Source organism: Mustela nivalis (assembly GCF_964662115.1).
Source record: "Mustela nivalis genome assembly, chromosome: 11".
In the NCBI taxonomy this organism is placed as follows: Eukaryota; Metazoa; Chordata; class Mammalia; order Carnivora; family Mustelidae; genus Mustela; species Mustela nivalis.
Genome location: NC_139030.1, coordinates 70235233 through 70251545, shown reverse-complemented (window position 1 = coordinate 70251545; position 16313 = coordinate 70235233). Strand labels below are relative to the sequence as shown.

General features: G+C 47.9%; 1 protein-coding gene across 6 annotated transcripts in view; it reads left to right on the top strand.

Annotated features, from left to right (window-relative positions):
• The window catches only part of TRAF3IP1 (TRAF3 interacting protein 1), a 68680-nt gene that overhangs the window by 47637 nt on the left and 4730 nt on the right, over nucleotides 1-16313 (top strand). For 4 of the 6 annotated variants that reach the window (XM_082690967.1, XM_082690968.1, XM_082690970.1 and 1 more), the window contains 2 exons: nucleotides 5392-5615; nucleotides 7776-9947. In XM_082690967.1, the coding sequence (XP_082547093.1) occupies nucleotides 5392-5615; nucleotides 7776-7941 (390 nt within the window). In that variant the 3' untranslated portion in view covers nucleotides 7942-9947. Of the gene's footprint in view, nucleotides 1-5391; nucleotides 5616-7775; nucleotides 9948-16313 lie in introns of those variants that run through there. The other 2 variants (XR_014300608.1, XR_014300609.1) reach the window with 1 other exon arrangement.

Below are 16313 nucleotides of genomic sequence, written 5' to 3'. Positions count from 1 at the left end.
CCCAGAAGTAACTGGTCCCCTGACAATTCTTGGAAAGTCGCTTTGTCTAAAGCACAGGTGTAAGTGGCCAGCAAGCCTCTGGAATACACTTTGTCAGAGGTCGTCTGGCCAGAGAGCAGCTGAGTCCATAGTCTGCAGCCTGCACCAGACAAGGGGTCAGGCAGGTAGGGGTTACGTAGTCCATAGTATGAAGCCTGCACCAGAGAAGGGGTCAGGCAGGTAGGGGTTACGCTGCCTGCCCCAGGAGACATGCTCTGCTGCCTCCCCTATGTGCGTCCCCCGTGGGAAGGGGGGCCGTGGCAGGGGTGCAGTGGGTTGTGCCCGGCTCAGAGCCGAGGTCCAGGTCTTCCAGAAAGGGGTCTTGAGGTTGAGTTTCATGGGATTGGGGTATCTGTGTTTGTGAAGTGCAGCTGGGGAAGGGGGCGTGGCAGTGAGCAGGCAGGGGGTGTTTTTGGTGGCAGAACTCTCTGAAGCAGGACATAACGGCTTCTGGTTGGTGTTGACACGGTACGAGCGTGTTCTCTGAATGTGCCCGACCTGGAGCGGTTTGTTGCCCGTGAGATAGCTCGCGGGAAGGGAGCCACGTCCTGGCACCGAGGGATGAGCGTGGCTGCGGCCCCCTGCGGGGTTTGCGCCCCGGTTCCTGTGTTGGGTAACAGTTAATGTTTACTGAGGGTTTACTATGTGCGAAACACTGAGCTGCTTGTTTTATATTATACCATTTAATCTCAACCTGCAGGATAAATATTATGATTTCCATTTTATTAGGATGAACCCGAGGTACAGAGAGGTCAGGTCAGGCTCCCAGGGCCGTAAAGTCAGGAGGTGGTGAAGCCAGATCGGCACCAGCTTCGCACCTGCTGAGCATGTGTCCCGGAGCCCACACCCCATTTCCCCAGAGTCCTCCTGTGCTGCAGGCTGTTGTGGGTCCCACTTTGTGGAATGATGTAGTTTCATTATTTTTCCTTTTCTGTTTCCAGAAATTAAGCATATTTCATATGACTCATTCCTGGGTGGTGAATATGGTAGTAGATTCTCATATTTTACTATACGTATTGAAAGTCTATAAACCAAGGGTTTATAATGGTTATGTTGGCCTGGAAATTTGCTGATAGAGCTGTACGAGCTGCATATAAATCAGCCTATCGTCAGAGAGGTGTGCTCTTAAAGCAAACAATCGTTGACTTATCCACTCCACCCTGCCACGTTCATTTAAGTGAATGTATTTTTTTAAACACCAGAGTTTTGGTGTTTTGTGGCTTTTTGTTTGCAGCAATAATAAAAGTCTTTCCTGACTGCCATAACCCTAGCCCAAATGCATTTTGTTTTGAATTCTTAATCCTTTAAAAACGAAGTTATAAATTTAAGGCTAGTATTCCCAAGTCTGCTTGGTGCTGTGACACAGAACTCTGAGGGGGTTTGACCAGGTGACCTGGGATAGGCAGGAGCTACGCTGCTTAAACCCTCCGTGTCATGGTCTGCCTTATAACTCACCAGTTTTGCTGGACTTTTTCGTGATTTTGTCTCCCATCCTAAGTTCCATGCCCCAATCTGTTCTGTATCAGACTCAACACAAAAAGGCCAAACACATAGGAACTACTTAATAAGCATTGTGAACAGCTTTTAGTAGAACTGCATGTATTTATTTTTTAAAGGTTTATTTATTTATTAGAGAGCGTGAGAGCCGGGATGGCGGGGGCAGAGGGAGAGAAAGAACCTCAAGCACGCTCTGCTCTCTGCCTATTTGTAATCTCTGTCTGTCAAATAAATAAATAAAATCTTAAAAAAAAAATAAAGTGTTCAACTAAATTAATGAGAGATTTACTAATCTGTGTAAAGACAACACTTTTTTCCTTGAGAAATCATTTTTTATTGTCTGGAATTCATGTTAGTCATCTAGCATTTTAATTTAAAGGCATTTCTATGGCCACTAACTCTTCTTCAGCTGAACATATCTTGAGGTAACTGTAGGTTCATGTGCAGTTGCAAGACATGATGGGGATTTCCCACGTACTCTGTTTTCCCCACCAGCAGTACAGCGTCAGCCCCAGGCTACTGACCTTGACACAGTCGGGATACACAACAGCTCCATCACCACAAGTGTCCTTCTTGCCCTCTATAACCGCACCTCCTCCCTCCCTCCCACCTCACTCCTCCTTAACCCTTGGCAAGCAGTAACTGTTCTCTGTTTTTGTAATACCGTCATTTCAAGAAGGTTCTGCAGATGCATCACAGAGCACGTCTTTGGAGATTGGCTGCTTTCGTTCAGTGTAACTGTCTGGAGAGCTGTCCAGGAGGTTGCGTGACTCAGCAGCTCGTCCCTTTTTATTGCTGGGCAGATTCCGGTGTGTGAGTGGAGCACAGATCATTTAACTGTTCACCTGCTGAAGGGCATCTGGGTTTTTTCCTGTTTGGGGCTGCTCTGAGTACAGCTTCATAAACGTTCACGCACAGGCAGTGTGTGAACGTGACTTCTCATTCCTCTGGGCTAAGTGTCCAGGAGGAGGGTTGTGAGGTCAGATGCTAATTGCATATTAGTTTTTAAAGAAACGGCTGAACTCTTTTCCATAGGAGCTGTACCACCTTACACTCATACCAGCCGGGTATGAGTAATCGTGTTTCTCTGCATCCTTACCAGCATGTGACGTCAACTTTTTTTTTTTTTTTTTAAAGATTTTATTTATTTGTTTGACAGAGATCACAAGTAGGCAGAGAGGCAGGCAGAGAGAGAGGAGGAAGCAGGCTCGCTCCCTGCTGAGCAGAGAGCCTGATGCGGGGCTCGATCCCAGGACCCTGGGATCATGACCTGAGACGAAGGCAGAGGCTTTAACCCACTGAGCCACCCAGGTGCCCCCCCCCCCTTTTTAAAGCCATCCTGGCAGTGATATCTCATTGTGGCTTTATTTTGAATTGCCCTGATAAGTAATAACTTTGACCCTCTTTTCAGGTGTTTATTGGCCATCATGTATCCCCTTTGATGCAGGATCTGTGTCTTTTGTTCGTCTAATTGGAGTGTTTGCTTTTTGCTGACGAGTTTTGAGAGTTTACAAATTTAGATACTAGTCCTTTGTCAGATACTTGGTTTGAAGATATGTACTTTCACTCTCTAATTTGTCTTTCAACCTCTCAGTAGGATCTTCTGCACGACAAAATTTTTAGTTGTGACAGAGTGTACTTTATCAATTGTTCCTTTAATGAATCATGCTTTTTGGGGACAGTGTGAGAACTCTCTGGCCCTAAATTCCAAAGATTTTCCTCTAGTTTTTTTCCTAAAAGTTTTGTAGTTTTACATTTTATATTTAAGTCAGTGATCCATTTTGAGTTAATTTTTGTGTAAGATAGGAGACTGAGGTCAAGGTTCCTTTTGCCCTGTGGATATCCAGTTGTTCTAGTACCACATATTTAAAGACTCTGTTTCCTTCATTGAATTGCTTTTTATACTTTTGTCAAAAATCAGCTGGGCAGGGGCACCTGGGAGGCTCACCCAGTTAAGTGGCTGACTTTGGCTCAGGTCATCATCTTGGGGTCCAAGACCGAGCCCCACATTGGGCTCCCTGCTCAGGGTGGACTCTCCTTGTCTCTCTCCTTTTCCCTCTGTCCCATGCTCTGCGTCTCTTTCAAATAAATACCAATTAAAAAAAAAAAACACAAACCTGTTGGGTATGTTTGGGAGGGTCTTTTTCTAGATTCTTCATTCTGTTCCATTGATCTGTGTGTCTGTCCTGCCAGTACCACACAGTTTTGATTGCTGTAACTATAAAATCCCAAAATCGGATGGACTGATTCCTCCCTCTTTATTCTTTTCTAAAACAAATGTTCTAGCTATTCTAGTTCCTTTGCCTTCCCATATGAATTTTAGGATAATCTTATCTATATTTCCAAAAAGTTTGGTTGGGATTTTGATAGGAATTTTGTTAAACTTGTATATCAACTGGGGGAGAATTGACATCTTTACAGTATTTGAATTGTTCAGTTGAGGAACATGGTATGTCTTTCCATTTATTTAGGTCTACTTTGATTTCTTTCATCCACATTATGTAATTTTCAGTACACAAGTCACCTAGGCATTTCTCTCTTTTGTTTACATATACAGTTGTGAATGACACTATTTTTAATTTCAGTGTCCATGTGTTGACAGTACGTAGGAATATAACTGATACTTGTATGTTTCATCTTGTCTCCTGCCACCTTGCTGAACTGACGGGTTTATGAATTTTACTGTTCATTGCTCCCCCTGTTTATTGAACAGTTTGTGCGTGCCAGGCATTAGGTGAGGGCTTTCTGCCTGCTTGCTGAAGCCTGGGAGGCAGGGGAGCTGGCCTCTTGGCAGGTGGGTTAGTCAGTCACTCCATTTGTTCATCTGCAAAGTATCTAAGGAGAACCTCTTGTGGGGGGATACAGGCGGGGACTCCTGCCCGCCTGGAGCCTGCAGCCTGAGGCTGGCGTTACAGTAACGCAGATGGTTGTGTCACTTAATAAAACCAGTTCATTAGTTATACTTGAATTATCAGAGGCCAACTCAAACTCTGAGTGGGTGAGGCAGTGACACCTTAGCCAGCCCGATGGAGTGGGAGCATCCAGGGAGGGCTTCCTAGATGATGTCCATCTCCTAGGAAAGGTTTTTCAAGAAGCCAAACCATTCATTGCTTCTCACCAACTTGCATCAGCTTCTGAAATTCAGAGAGGCCTGTGATAGAAGCTCCCATGAAGAGAATTCCTGGCCAGAACTGAATGAAGTTCTCAGTTGCTGCTGTCTCTTTTGCTGCACCCCTCTGGCCCCCACACCTGTGGTTCCCACCGAGGGCACCAGGCCACCTGGGCCCCATGACCAGCCTGCTCTGTCCAGCCCTTCTTACTCAGCGGGCCCGCTGCCCGGCTTGGTGCTGTCCACCATGTCCTTCTTTGCAAACCTCCCGTCCCTTCATTCCCAGACCAGTAGTTTTCCTCCTCTCTGAAGGGTTCCTTTCCCCCTTTCTTGGGGAGATGGGTTGCAGAGTCCTTTGAGATGGAAAGGAGGCCCATGCAAGGACTGAGACGCAGGGAGTCAGGGCCGCTTTCTGCCAGTCTGTCTGGGAAAATCATCAGCGTCCCTCAGTTCTGGTAACTGTAACTACAGTAAGCTTCTGGCCAGTTGGGAAAGAAATCTACTACATAGAACTGTGCCACTATGACAGCCTTCCAGGTGAAGACCCCCTGTACCTCTGAGAAGAAAAGGGATGGACCGTCACTGGGCACAGTGTCAGTCCCCGAACCGCGCTTGGTACCTCGGGGCTGCTGCTGGCTCGAGCCAGTGTGGTCCCAGCTCCCATGGCTCTCTACCCTCAGCAGGTCCCCAACCTGCCTCAGGAGTGAGGATGCTTCCTTCTCTGCCCCTTTTCCCACTGACTGTAGGAGAAGTCGCTTGTCTTTGAGGCTGCGTGGAAGAAGGAGAAGGACATAGTTTCCAAGGAGATCGAGAAGCTGCGCGTGTCCATCCAGACCCTGTGCAAGAGTGCGCTCCCCCTGGGGAAGATCATGGACTACATCCAGGAGGATGTGGACGCCATGCAGAATGAGCTGCAGCTGTGGCATAGCGAGAACAAGCAGCATGCTGAGGCCCTGCAAAAGGAGCAGAGGTGGGTGGGAGCTGGGGGCAGGGTGGATGCTGCAGAAGGAGCAGAGGTCGTGGGGGCCCGGGGGCTGGGATGGTGTTGCAGAAGGAGCAGGGTAGAGGGGCTGGGGGTGGGGGGTTTGCTGCGGAAGGAGCAGAGTTGGGACCCAGGGTTGGGGGGCTGCAGAAGGAACAGAGGTTGGTGGGGGACCAGGGGCAAGGCTGTGCAGAAGAAGCAGAGGTGGGTGGGGGTGGAGGCTCAGGGAGCCCAGGGGGATGCCTCCCAAGGAATCTCCCTACCCCTCTATCCCCCACCCCCCACCCCAAGGAAGTGTTTTCCTTCTGCATTTGTATGGCACAGGGCACACCTTTGCAGCCTTGAGGAGTTATGGCATTAACGTTCACACACAAGTGGTACAGGCAGTAAACAATACGGGGAACTTTGCAGTATGGGAATTATTGTTTTATGTGTCTTACCAAAATCCCCAAAGTTTGGTAACTGTTGGTACTTCGAAAGTATTTTAATTTTTTACTCTGAAAAGAAATAAATGCTGGTGAGCCCATTCTGAAATTGCTACTATAAAGGAAATATAATGGCTACTAAAAAGATATTTATTTTAGGGAAATGTTTGATGTTCTATGTTTATAATCAGGGAATCTGGAATGCATGACACTTTATTACTTGTTGTTGTCCAGAAACGACCTGAGTGGACCCAGTGCTCGTCTGCAAGCCTGGCGATAAAATGCTGTGTGATAAGAAAGCTGCTGTCTTTATTATCAGCCTGCTTACTCCTAAAAAGCCCTTAAAAGTTTAAATGTCCAGCATTAGAAGAGTTAGGAAATCTCCGAGAACTTTTTGGTGCCGAGCCCAGCATGGTGATTTGTCGGCCCTTCCTACAGCTGATTTTAGGTCTAAGAGGTAGCATGCAGATGCTTCTTCCTGAAAGAACCTGAGTTTGCTTTGTGGTAGGATGGTTGGAAATCGTCACTCTTCGTTTGTTTTGTTTGTTTTTTATATAGAGTCTTTTTAAAGATTTTTATTAATTAGAGAGAGAGAGAGAGCAGGGGGAAGGACAGAGGGAAAGTGAGATGCAGACTTCTCTCCGAGCAGGGAGCCTGACTCGGGGCTTGATCCCAGAACCCTGAGACCATGACCTGAGCCGAAGGCAGATGTTCAACTGACTAAGCCATCCAGGTGTCCCCATCACTCATTTTTGTACTTATTTTGTATTTACATATTTAAAAAAACTAAAGGAGAGGCCAGTTTGATCTTTGCTTTCCCAAATATGTTCTAGATTTTTCCTGGCAGGTAACCCGGCACTGAGAGGCCTCATGCCTGGAACTTGTGAATTGGAGGGGCCTGGGTAGGGAAGCCCTGGTGGTTGGACGAACCTGCTTGGGGGAAGGTGGGGTTCATGTTGGGCTGCCGGGGCCATGGCCCTTGTTGGTAGCCGCGCTGCTCCCCTCCCTGCCGTCCCAGGGCTCTCTGCTGTATGTGACGTGAGGCTTTATTTTTTTTTTTTGTTTTTGTTTTTTTTTTAAAGATTTATTTATTTGACAGAGAGAAATCACAAGTAGACAGAGAGGCAGCCAGAGAGAGAGAGAGAGGGAAGCAAGCTCCCTGCTGAGCAGAGAGCTCGATGCGGGACCGGATCCCAGGACCCTGAGATCATGACCTGAGTTGAAGGCAGCGGCTTAATCCACTGAGTCACCCAGGCGCCCCAACGTGAGGCTTTAGAAAGAGGATGCCGCTTAGTAGATTGGCATGTTTGACTTTACATTTGGCTGTGGGAGGGTAAAATAGTGTTTTTCCCAGGTGTGAGGACCTCATCCCTTTATATTCTTATCTGAGTGTTTATATTTTTACCCTTTTTCTTTGGATGCTGTGAATAACTTAACTTTTGTCATCTTTGATTGTTTCAATCAAGAAGCCGCTCTAGGGTGCCTGGATAGCTCAGTTGGTTGAGCGTCTGCCTTCAGCTCAGGTCATGATCTTGGAGTCCTAGGATTGAGTCCCGCATCAGGCTTCCGGCTCTGTGGGGAGTCTGCTTCTCCTTCTGACATTCTCCCCTTTTATTCTCTCTCTCTCTCTCACTGAATAAATAAAATCTTTAAAGAAATCAAAATAAAAAACAGCTCTAAGCTGAGCCCGGCGCTCACGAGCCCCTGTGTTGTGTCCCACCAGTATCACAGATGGTGCGGTTGAGCCCCTGAAGGCCGAGCTGGCTGAGCTGGAGCAGCTGATCAAAGACCAGCAGGACAAGATCTGTGCCGTGAAGGCCAACATCCTGAAGAACGAGGAGAAGATTCAGAAAATGGTCTACAGCATCAACCTGAGCTCAAGAAGGTGAAGCTAACATGTTTCCAAAGCTGGAAGTCCTCCTCAGTCTGAAAATAAAAAGGAAGATAGAACGTCAACACTCTCTCAGTTCAGTTTTCTGAGAAAATGAAGCTTTCCGTGTCCTCCCTCCAAGGTGCAGAGCTCTGAAAACGCAGGCACATCCATGTGTTGAGGGCCATGTTCTGTCCCCGTCCTCCAGTGGGGGTGTTGCCTGCCGTGTGGACGTGTTCTCTGCGTCTCTGCGCGGCCAGTCGTGCTTAGGGCCATGCCAGAAGTCGCCAGCAGGTGAGTGGAGGTGGCACGTGAGGAAGCTGTGTCCTCGGTTTCAGGTTTTAGGGCTGGTGACAGGAACCTGAAGGGAGTAGAGTGAAGGGTGGCTGCCTTCTGACGGCACTTACAAACAGAAATGGGGCCTGACCATGAGTCCGCTCTGTTTTGAGTTCATTTCCCCTTGGAAAGGGTTCATTTCAGTCTCTATCTTTACAAGATACACCTGAGTTTTTTTTCTTAAAGCTCTTTGCATCTGTGTATACCTTTTTGTCATTTTCTCATTCGTCCCTATGGCCTCTTGCTTGTGTTTGCAGCCTTAAAGTTCATATATTTAGGAGATTTCAGTATGTCCTTCATGGACATTCGGCCCCAGGATTTTCCCCACGTAGGTAGCAGTGAGCTGCTCTGGGCCTGTATTTGCCTGTGCCCGAGGCCTCGATGTCTTTCCTGGTCCTTCCTGTAGATGTGCTTTCTAGAGAGGCCTGTAGCTCAAGGCAAACAGCTGAAGGAATACTTCAGGGGACACACCAATTTACAACATTTTTTTGATGTTACCATTTTTTGGGAAATTATTTTGTAAAGCAACTTTTTTTAGAATGTGGTTTATATTAAGTTTTTCACTCACATTTGATAATTGTAAATACTAAAAAAAGTCTGAAGTTTGTATATAAAGGATTTCAGTGTTTGGAGGCATACGGTTCATATGGTCTGGGTCCTGATGCTATTATTTCTAGACACATACGGTGTGAACCATGCAGTGCCATTTAAATGTTAGAATTGCCTGAGAAAGTTCTTCTTCTTTAAGTCTTAGCACAAATGCACAGATTAGGTTTCCTTACTGTCATTTCCAAAAGAAACCCTTTTCTGAGGTGGTTATGTGATTTTACCAAGCTGAATCAGTTTAAGATCAGATTATAAAACTCTGCTGTTTTGACACATTGGTCACTTGGTCATTTCTACGCTGCACTGTAAAACTGATCAGATTGTACTAAATGCATTATTGGAGGCGGGAGGGTGTCCGTTAACAAGTCCCCCATGTACTTGTCTCTCTCCTTCGGATTTGAATGACTTAGACATAACCCTAAATGGACGGTTTTGCTTCAAGATGTGTTTGCCTTTTATGAATTTGTACATACGAATAGGATTTTTGCACTGCAAAAAAAAATTGCATACATTTTATGTGAGTAAAATTTTGTATGAAGTAGTTTATCGAATTGTATCATAAAATTTATTTTTATTTTACACATAAATCATTAAAAACAGTCACATATTTTTTCTATAAGTGTATGGGTTGCACAATTCAGTTCACAGCTAGAGAAAATATAAGCATTTGGATTTTTGTATTTTCACATGTATATTTTATTTTTCTTGTGAAGAAAGTTCAGGGAAATTTATCTTTTCATTCCTATCATGACACTTATCCATGTTCTGTATAAATTAAAGCTTTATAAGACTGATAAGCATTTGTCAGAAATTTCAAGGTCACTCATGAAGTTTTAGACAGTCTCTGTGATGATTATGGTATCAGAGACACATTAAGTCCTGATATTATCTGTTACTTTGAGAAAGTATGCAAGGGGGTTATTAAGCCTTTAGCTCTGCTTTGGCTTGGACCTTTCCAGAAAGTATGGGATCTCACTGCGGAATTTTAATCTAAAAGTAGAGCTGACATTAATTTATATTCAAAGAAAAACGTGTAAACCTTTGGGGAAAAAATTCAGGACTAAAATGTGAACTTTCTGCTTTGATAGTCATGCTTATTTTTCTTTTCAATAAGCAATTTAAACAAATACTGGTGACAGGTTGGTGACGAGAGATGATGTCACTCAGTGACATGGAGTGTGTTTGGGATGTTGGGTGGTCTGGAGTCCCACCCTGCGTCCCGACAGGCGCCCCAGAGGTGCTTGCCTTCCTTGTCTGCACTGTGCCGAGCTGACTGCGTCTATCTGCTCTTGGCGCGCAGGGTCAGGGCACACGAGTGGATCAAGGGCAGCGGGGCTAGACCAACCTGTGTGCGAACACGCAGATGTCCATGGTCACAGGCTTGGCATGACCAGCTGCAGGAGTTTCCACGAGCATCGGCTTCAGTGGAGGCCATGCACAAGACCATATGTCGGCGTGCCCGCTGCGAGAGTGCGCCCAGCTCCAGGATCTTCCATGCGTACCCAGCGATGCCTCCCCAGGAGCCAGCCACAGCCTCGAGGGCAGGAGGTGGGAGGCGGGAGTGCCCCGTCAGGACCAGAGAGGACTTGTGTGATACCCTCGGGCTCTGAGTTGAACGGTCTCACGATGCACTTTATATAAACCTTTTCTATTTTCCCAAAAGGTGTCTTGGTATGTGTAGTTTTACCAGCCTCACAGTGGAGCAGAAGTGAGGCCCTGTTTGCTTGTTTTGGGGGTTTTCATGAAGGAAGATTGGGAAGGACTTTTTTTTTTTTTTTTTAATTTGGCTAGAGAAGGGAAATGTGAATGGTTTTTAAACTGTAACCTTTTTAAGCCGTATTTAGAGCTGAGTTCTAGATTGATGATCAGCTTCTTAAACCAGGCAAGTGGTCATCCTGGTAAGAAAACGGGGTTCAGACAGTGCAGTCCATGAACCATAAGGAAGCTGGGCCCAGTGAGGTGGGCGGGGAGGTGGTGGGGCTCTGTAAACACCTGTGGTCCCAGCGCCTGCTGCTCTTTCCTGAGACCCCAGTGCCTCCTGCCAGCCTGTCGGGAGGGGTGGAACAGTGGGGCCAGCACACTGGACCTCCCAGCGCCTCTGCTGGCCTCTGTGGTTCTCTTACGTCTCCGTGCAGGTCTCAGGAACAGCTCTGTGATGCTGCTGTCACCACGATAGAGCAGTTAGGTTTCCCCACCAAAACCTCCATCAAGGCCAGTATTCTACAGGACGACACCAGCTGGTGTGTGCAGGACTCTGTGCCAGGTCATTGGTGTGGGCACTTGCGGTGCTTACAGTCCCCGCCCAGGCTCCGGGGGTGCTGGCAGGCCCCTGGAGGGTGGTGACCATCTTGATCTGCTCAGGGCACGTGCAGCTCTCAAAGTGAGAATTTAACAGCATCCCCCTCCCACCTGCACCCACAATTTGGACAGCAGACGACATGCCCCTCTTCCTATTGGAAACCTGTCATGCCTGGTGGAGTGTGGCTGCCAAGAGGAAGCAAGGGCGCTCGGGTGCTCACGGAGCGCTGTGTGACGCACAACAGGGTCCACTGCTGAAGTTAGTAAGCTGGATTGGGAGGATGTGCTCTCAAGACCTCGGACACCTGGCAAGGTTTCTGCTTCTCTGTGGGCAGACGTGGGAGTGTGTTTGCCTTCATCGCTGGTGGAAGGACCTTGCCATAAAGGCTCCTGTCTATGAACCGATATTGCCCTGAAGCAAATTCCTGGTGGGTCTGTTCTCTCTGACGTCTTTCCTGATGATCTGGACAAAGCTGGGGGAAGTGGCTCTGTAATTCACAACTGGTGTGAACAAGTGGGCAGGCCCCAAGTGATGAAGCATCAACTCAGGACATGGGAACATGAAGCTGGGCCAGCCCTGACTCGGTGAAAGATGACAGGAAGAACCGTGAGGACACGGATGTCCAGGCGGTACCACACTTGGAATGTGATGGGCGGGAGCATCAGTGGAAACCTCCCCACCCCACCATGGCCACCGTTGTTCTCTGAAGAAGCCAGGTGCTTCGATCTTGGGAGGCACTGGAGGACGTGAAGCCTGGCTGGACCTGTGCCACTGCCTGCTAGTCCAGGATCCCTTAGAGCCCAGCAGGACACCCTGGTGACAAGGTTATGTGTAAGAATGATTTTTTTTTTAATTTGTTTTTTTTTAAGAAACGTACCCTTTCGGGGCGCCTGGGTGGCTCAGTGGGTTAAGCCGCTGCCTTCGGCTCAGGTCATGATCTCGGGGTCCTGGGATCGAGTCCCGCATTGGGCTCTCTGCTCCGTGGGGAGCCTGCTTCCTTCTCTCTCTCTGTGCCTGCCTCTCTGCCTACTTGTGATCTCTCTCTGTCAAATAAATAAATAAAATCTTAAAAAAAAAAAAAAAAAAGAAAGAAAGAAACTTACCCTTTCTGGGGCACCTGAGTGGCTCAGTAAGTTAAGCATCTGCTTTCAGCTCAGGTCATGATCCCAGGGTCCCAGGATTGAACCCTTTGTGGGGCTCTCTATTGGGCAGGGAGCCTGCTTTTCCCTCTACCCTTCTGCCTGCTTGTGCTCACTGTCTCTCAAATAAATAAATAAAATCCTAAGAAAAAAAATGCAAGTTATTGAAACAGCATTAATCAACTTCTGACTAGATATATAAATTGGGAATTTAGTGTCGGATAAACATGGTATTTCAAAGGAGAAGCATTTCAGATTGTTGTCCAAATATATGATATTGGAGCATATGGTCATACATATGGCAAAAATGAAGTTATATTCTTGCCTCTTACCACATATAAAAACAAGTTCCCCCAAAATTAAAGAACTTAAAAAATATGAGAATACTAGAATGATTGAAGAACATTTTGTATTTATATTTGTAGATATGTTTTATTTATTGACATGCTAATACATTTATGTTATTATACTTTTATTTTGTGAGAGGTAATATATAGGAACAAAGCACCTAGGAGAGAGCAGAGTGAATGCTAAATGTGTTTTGGAGTGAAGAAGAACTTTCTAAAATAGACATAGTTTTCAGAAGCCATAGGTGAAAAAAAATCAACAATAAGCTCATAAGAATTAAACGCTTCTAGCCAAGCAAAGGTTAAAAAAGAAAAAAAAAAAATGATGTCCCACTGGGAGAAGTATTTCAACATCTCTAGCGGAGGTAATAGTCATAGTAGACAGACTTCTAATAGTAAGAAAAATACTTAGACGCAGTTGGATGACGGAACAAGGATAGAGTTCTCAGAAGAAGTGCATGAGACCTGTGTTTAACCTTACAGTGGGGAAACAACATGGCCGGGAGTCTGGAATCCAGACAGACAGTAGTTACCTGGGTGGGAATCCTGGTCAGGGGGCCTGCCCTCGGCCTGTGGACGCCGCAGGTACTAGCTTGTGACTGGACAAGTGGCTTGCCTCACTTTCCTGTGTTTGGGTCAGTCTGCGGGGCGCCTGCTTTATGGTGTGTTGTCAGAGGGTAGTTGCATTACTGGTTGTAGAGCACAAAAATAGACAGTCGGCCCACAGTACGCTCCACACAGATACTGCCTGCTGTTCTGATCTCTGTTCATACCACACCTGCATAGTTTTCAGCTGGTGAAAGTTAGATTATATTAATACACGGTGTGGTTGAGGATATAGTGGTGTGAATTGTCCAGTTCTTTTAAAGGGTATCTTGGAAGTCCTTCTCAAAATTAAAGACGGGAATATTTTCCTGATCCAGTAGAAAGCTGAAACAGACATGACCGTTGTCTTCAAATACAAGGTCTGGAGAGGGGGAGGAGGAAGCTGTACTCTGTGGCTGTAGGACTGACTCATGGGTGAGAAATTTGGAGTGATAGACCTTGGGTCTGAATAAAGAAGGAGTCTCCTCTCATACAGGATGGTTCCAAGATGATGTAGATGGTCTAGGTAGATAGTGAGCTCCCCATCACAGGAGGTGTACAAGCAGAACTGGTCAACCAGTTCTCAGGGGTACTGCTGAGGATTCCACTGGTTGCCCCCATGGCTACTACCTGGCTTTGCCTACCCCGATAAGCAATAAACCACCCCACCATCCCAGGTCTCCTGCCCAGCCCCTTAACTGGCCTAGCGGCTGACCCAACATGTTCACGGGCTTGAGCTTCAGGAGCCCCCCAGCCTAGCCTGGCTGTCGTCGCTGCCTCTGTGAGGCCCCTCGCACTGCATACAGTGTGCCCTCCTCCAGCTGGAGGAGGTTCCTGTCCCTGTTCGCCCCTGAACAGACGCTACCTTCTGGGACCTTCTTCTGGGCCCCGGGAAGCCAAGGGGACGTTCCATGCAGTTTGGGGACTAGATATGCCTCTCCTGGAGCAGGTACTGATCTGGACAAATGCTTTTGCTGGTTTTCCTGCCCCCCTTGCAAGCGGCCTATTGGAGAGCCTTCTGGGATTGTCGTTTAAACCGTGGGGCAGCCGCGGCCTTTGCGGTCACATGCCTGCCCGGCACTGGCTGGGGGCCTGGGTTGGCTGCAGGGGCCCTGTAGGTTTTCAGCGCTTTGAACCTCAGTCAGGGCTAGAAATGCCCCAGATGCCCCTCTGCTGTTTTGGGGGGGCTTCAGGAAAAAAGACCCCTCCTGGTGGGGAACTATGTACAAAGATCCTTCGCTCCCACTTTGCCACATGAGCCTTTCCAGGGCTGGGGGACAGCCCTTCTACCCACTTTACAGATGGGAAACCGAAGCTGTAGGAGCAAGTTACTGGCCGCTTCCGGCTCTGAGTCCCTGGCACCTTTGGGGTAAATGGGCCAGGGGTGAGCTGCAATGAGCGTGGCTGTCCCAGGGCCTCGGGGAGCCTTCGGGAAGGGGCTGCTGCCGGATGCCCTGCTCCAGACCCCATCCCCAGGGTGGCCCTTGGCACTCGGCCCAGCCACTCGAGGGCCCCCGGCTGCTAGGTGCCTCCAGTACTGTAGGGACCCAACAATGTGTTTTCACTTCTTCTATAATCAGAAAGTAGAGCGAACTTCTAGGTCAGAGTAGATGTTTTAATAGATGCTATTAATATATCGACACAGTTGTATAATAGAATTTTTAGTAATTTCTGTGGAGGAAGGGCTCACAAAGGCCCAAGTTGTAATGTGAGCACCGGGGGACTCGTACTGGGCCCCTGTGTGGCTGGACCCAACCCAGAGCTGGCCTCACTCCCCTCCCCGTCCAGTACGCACCCCTGGAGCCCGGCAGAGCTGCCTGCTTCTGGTGGGTTTTCCCTTTCCAGGGATTATGGCTCTGAAGGCAAGTGCCTTTGGGGCAGTTTCAATACAAACATGGGGATGCATTTAAAAATAGAACATTCAAAGAAAAACTCCCAAACCACAGATTTTAAGTGTGCAGCTCATTCAGATAGTTGTGAAATCAGAGCCTTGGCCATGGACTTGGCTGGGGCAGCCTGAGGCGCTGTGCATGCCCCCCCCACCCCGCCCCGTGTCCCCAGCTGCCCTGGCCCCATTGCCCCTGCTGTCCCATGGGGCCTGCACACCAGGCCTGGCTCATCTCCTGCAAAACCGTTTGTGTGTCCCTGTCTTTACAGCTGCCCCGACAGCCGTGTGGGGCTAAAAGGCCTGGGTCCTTCTGTGGCAGGATGAGGAAGGTCACAGTTTGTAAGGGGCAAGGTGGTCTCTGGGGTGAGGTGGACCATGCGTGTTGGGGTTCCCCTCACTATCCATCCCCTTAGCCATGGGGCGCCTCCTGCCCCTCCAGGCTGCTCACAGACCCCCAGATGGTGACACCCCAGGTCGCTCGCACAGGGTGGGCTGGAGCTGCTCGGTCCTGCGAGGGTTACCCTTCAGGAATTTTGGGGAGAACTTACAGTAAAAACAAAGGCAGTCGATCCTGAAAACACATCACTTAGTGACCTTCCACATTTTCTGCTTGTCAGAGCCCCTGAGGCTCGTCGTAGCCCGATGGCTCATCTCTCTCCTGCGACTGGTCCAGTCCTGTCCCCTTCAGCCCCAGCGGGAGTCTGGTCCCACGGACGGTGACGGTGCATGCTGGCTTGGGATGTTCTCCCTCTCTATCACCTGTGGACAGTACAGACACATGCAGGGATGCCTTCCCGGATTCAAAACTACCTTTCAGCCCAGCAAGGAGCCTGCTTGTGTCACCACAGGGCATGCAGTCCCTGTTCCCGGGTCTTTCCGACCTCGCTCTGCTCTTGCTTAGGAAAGAAAGGAATGAAAGCACCAGCCCACATTCACAGCACAACCACACTTGGGAATCGCAGCCTCTGGCTATGGGACAGGCATTCAGCAAACTCAACAAGAGCCTTTTCTGGGGCTGATTGTATGGAACTGATGGTAAACAGTACCGTGTGTGATTTCTGAATTGTGTGCTACACATCTTTATGTCGGTCATGTTTTTAAAAAACTTCCGTATTCTTTTTTTTTTTTTTAAAGATTTTGTTTATTTATTTGACAGAGATCACAAGTAGACAGAGAGAGAGAAGGGGGAAG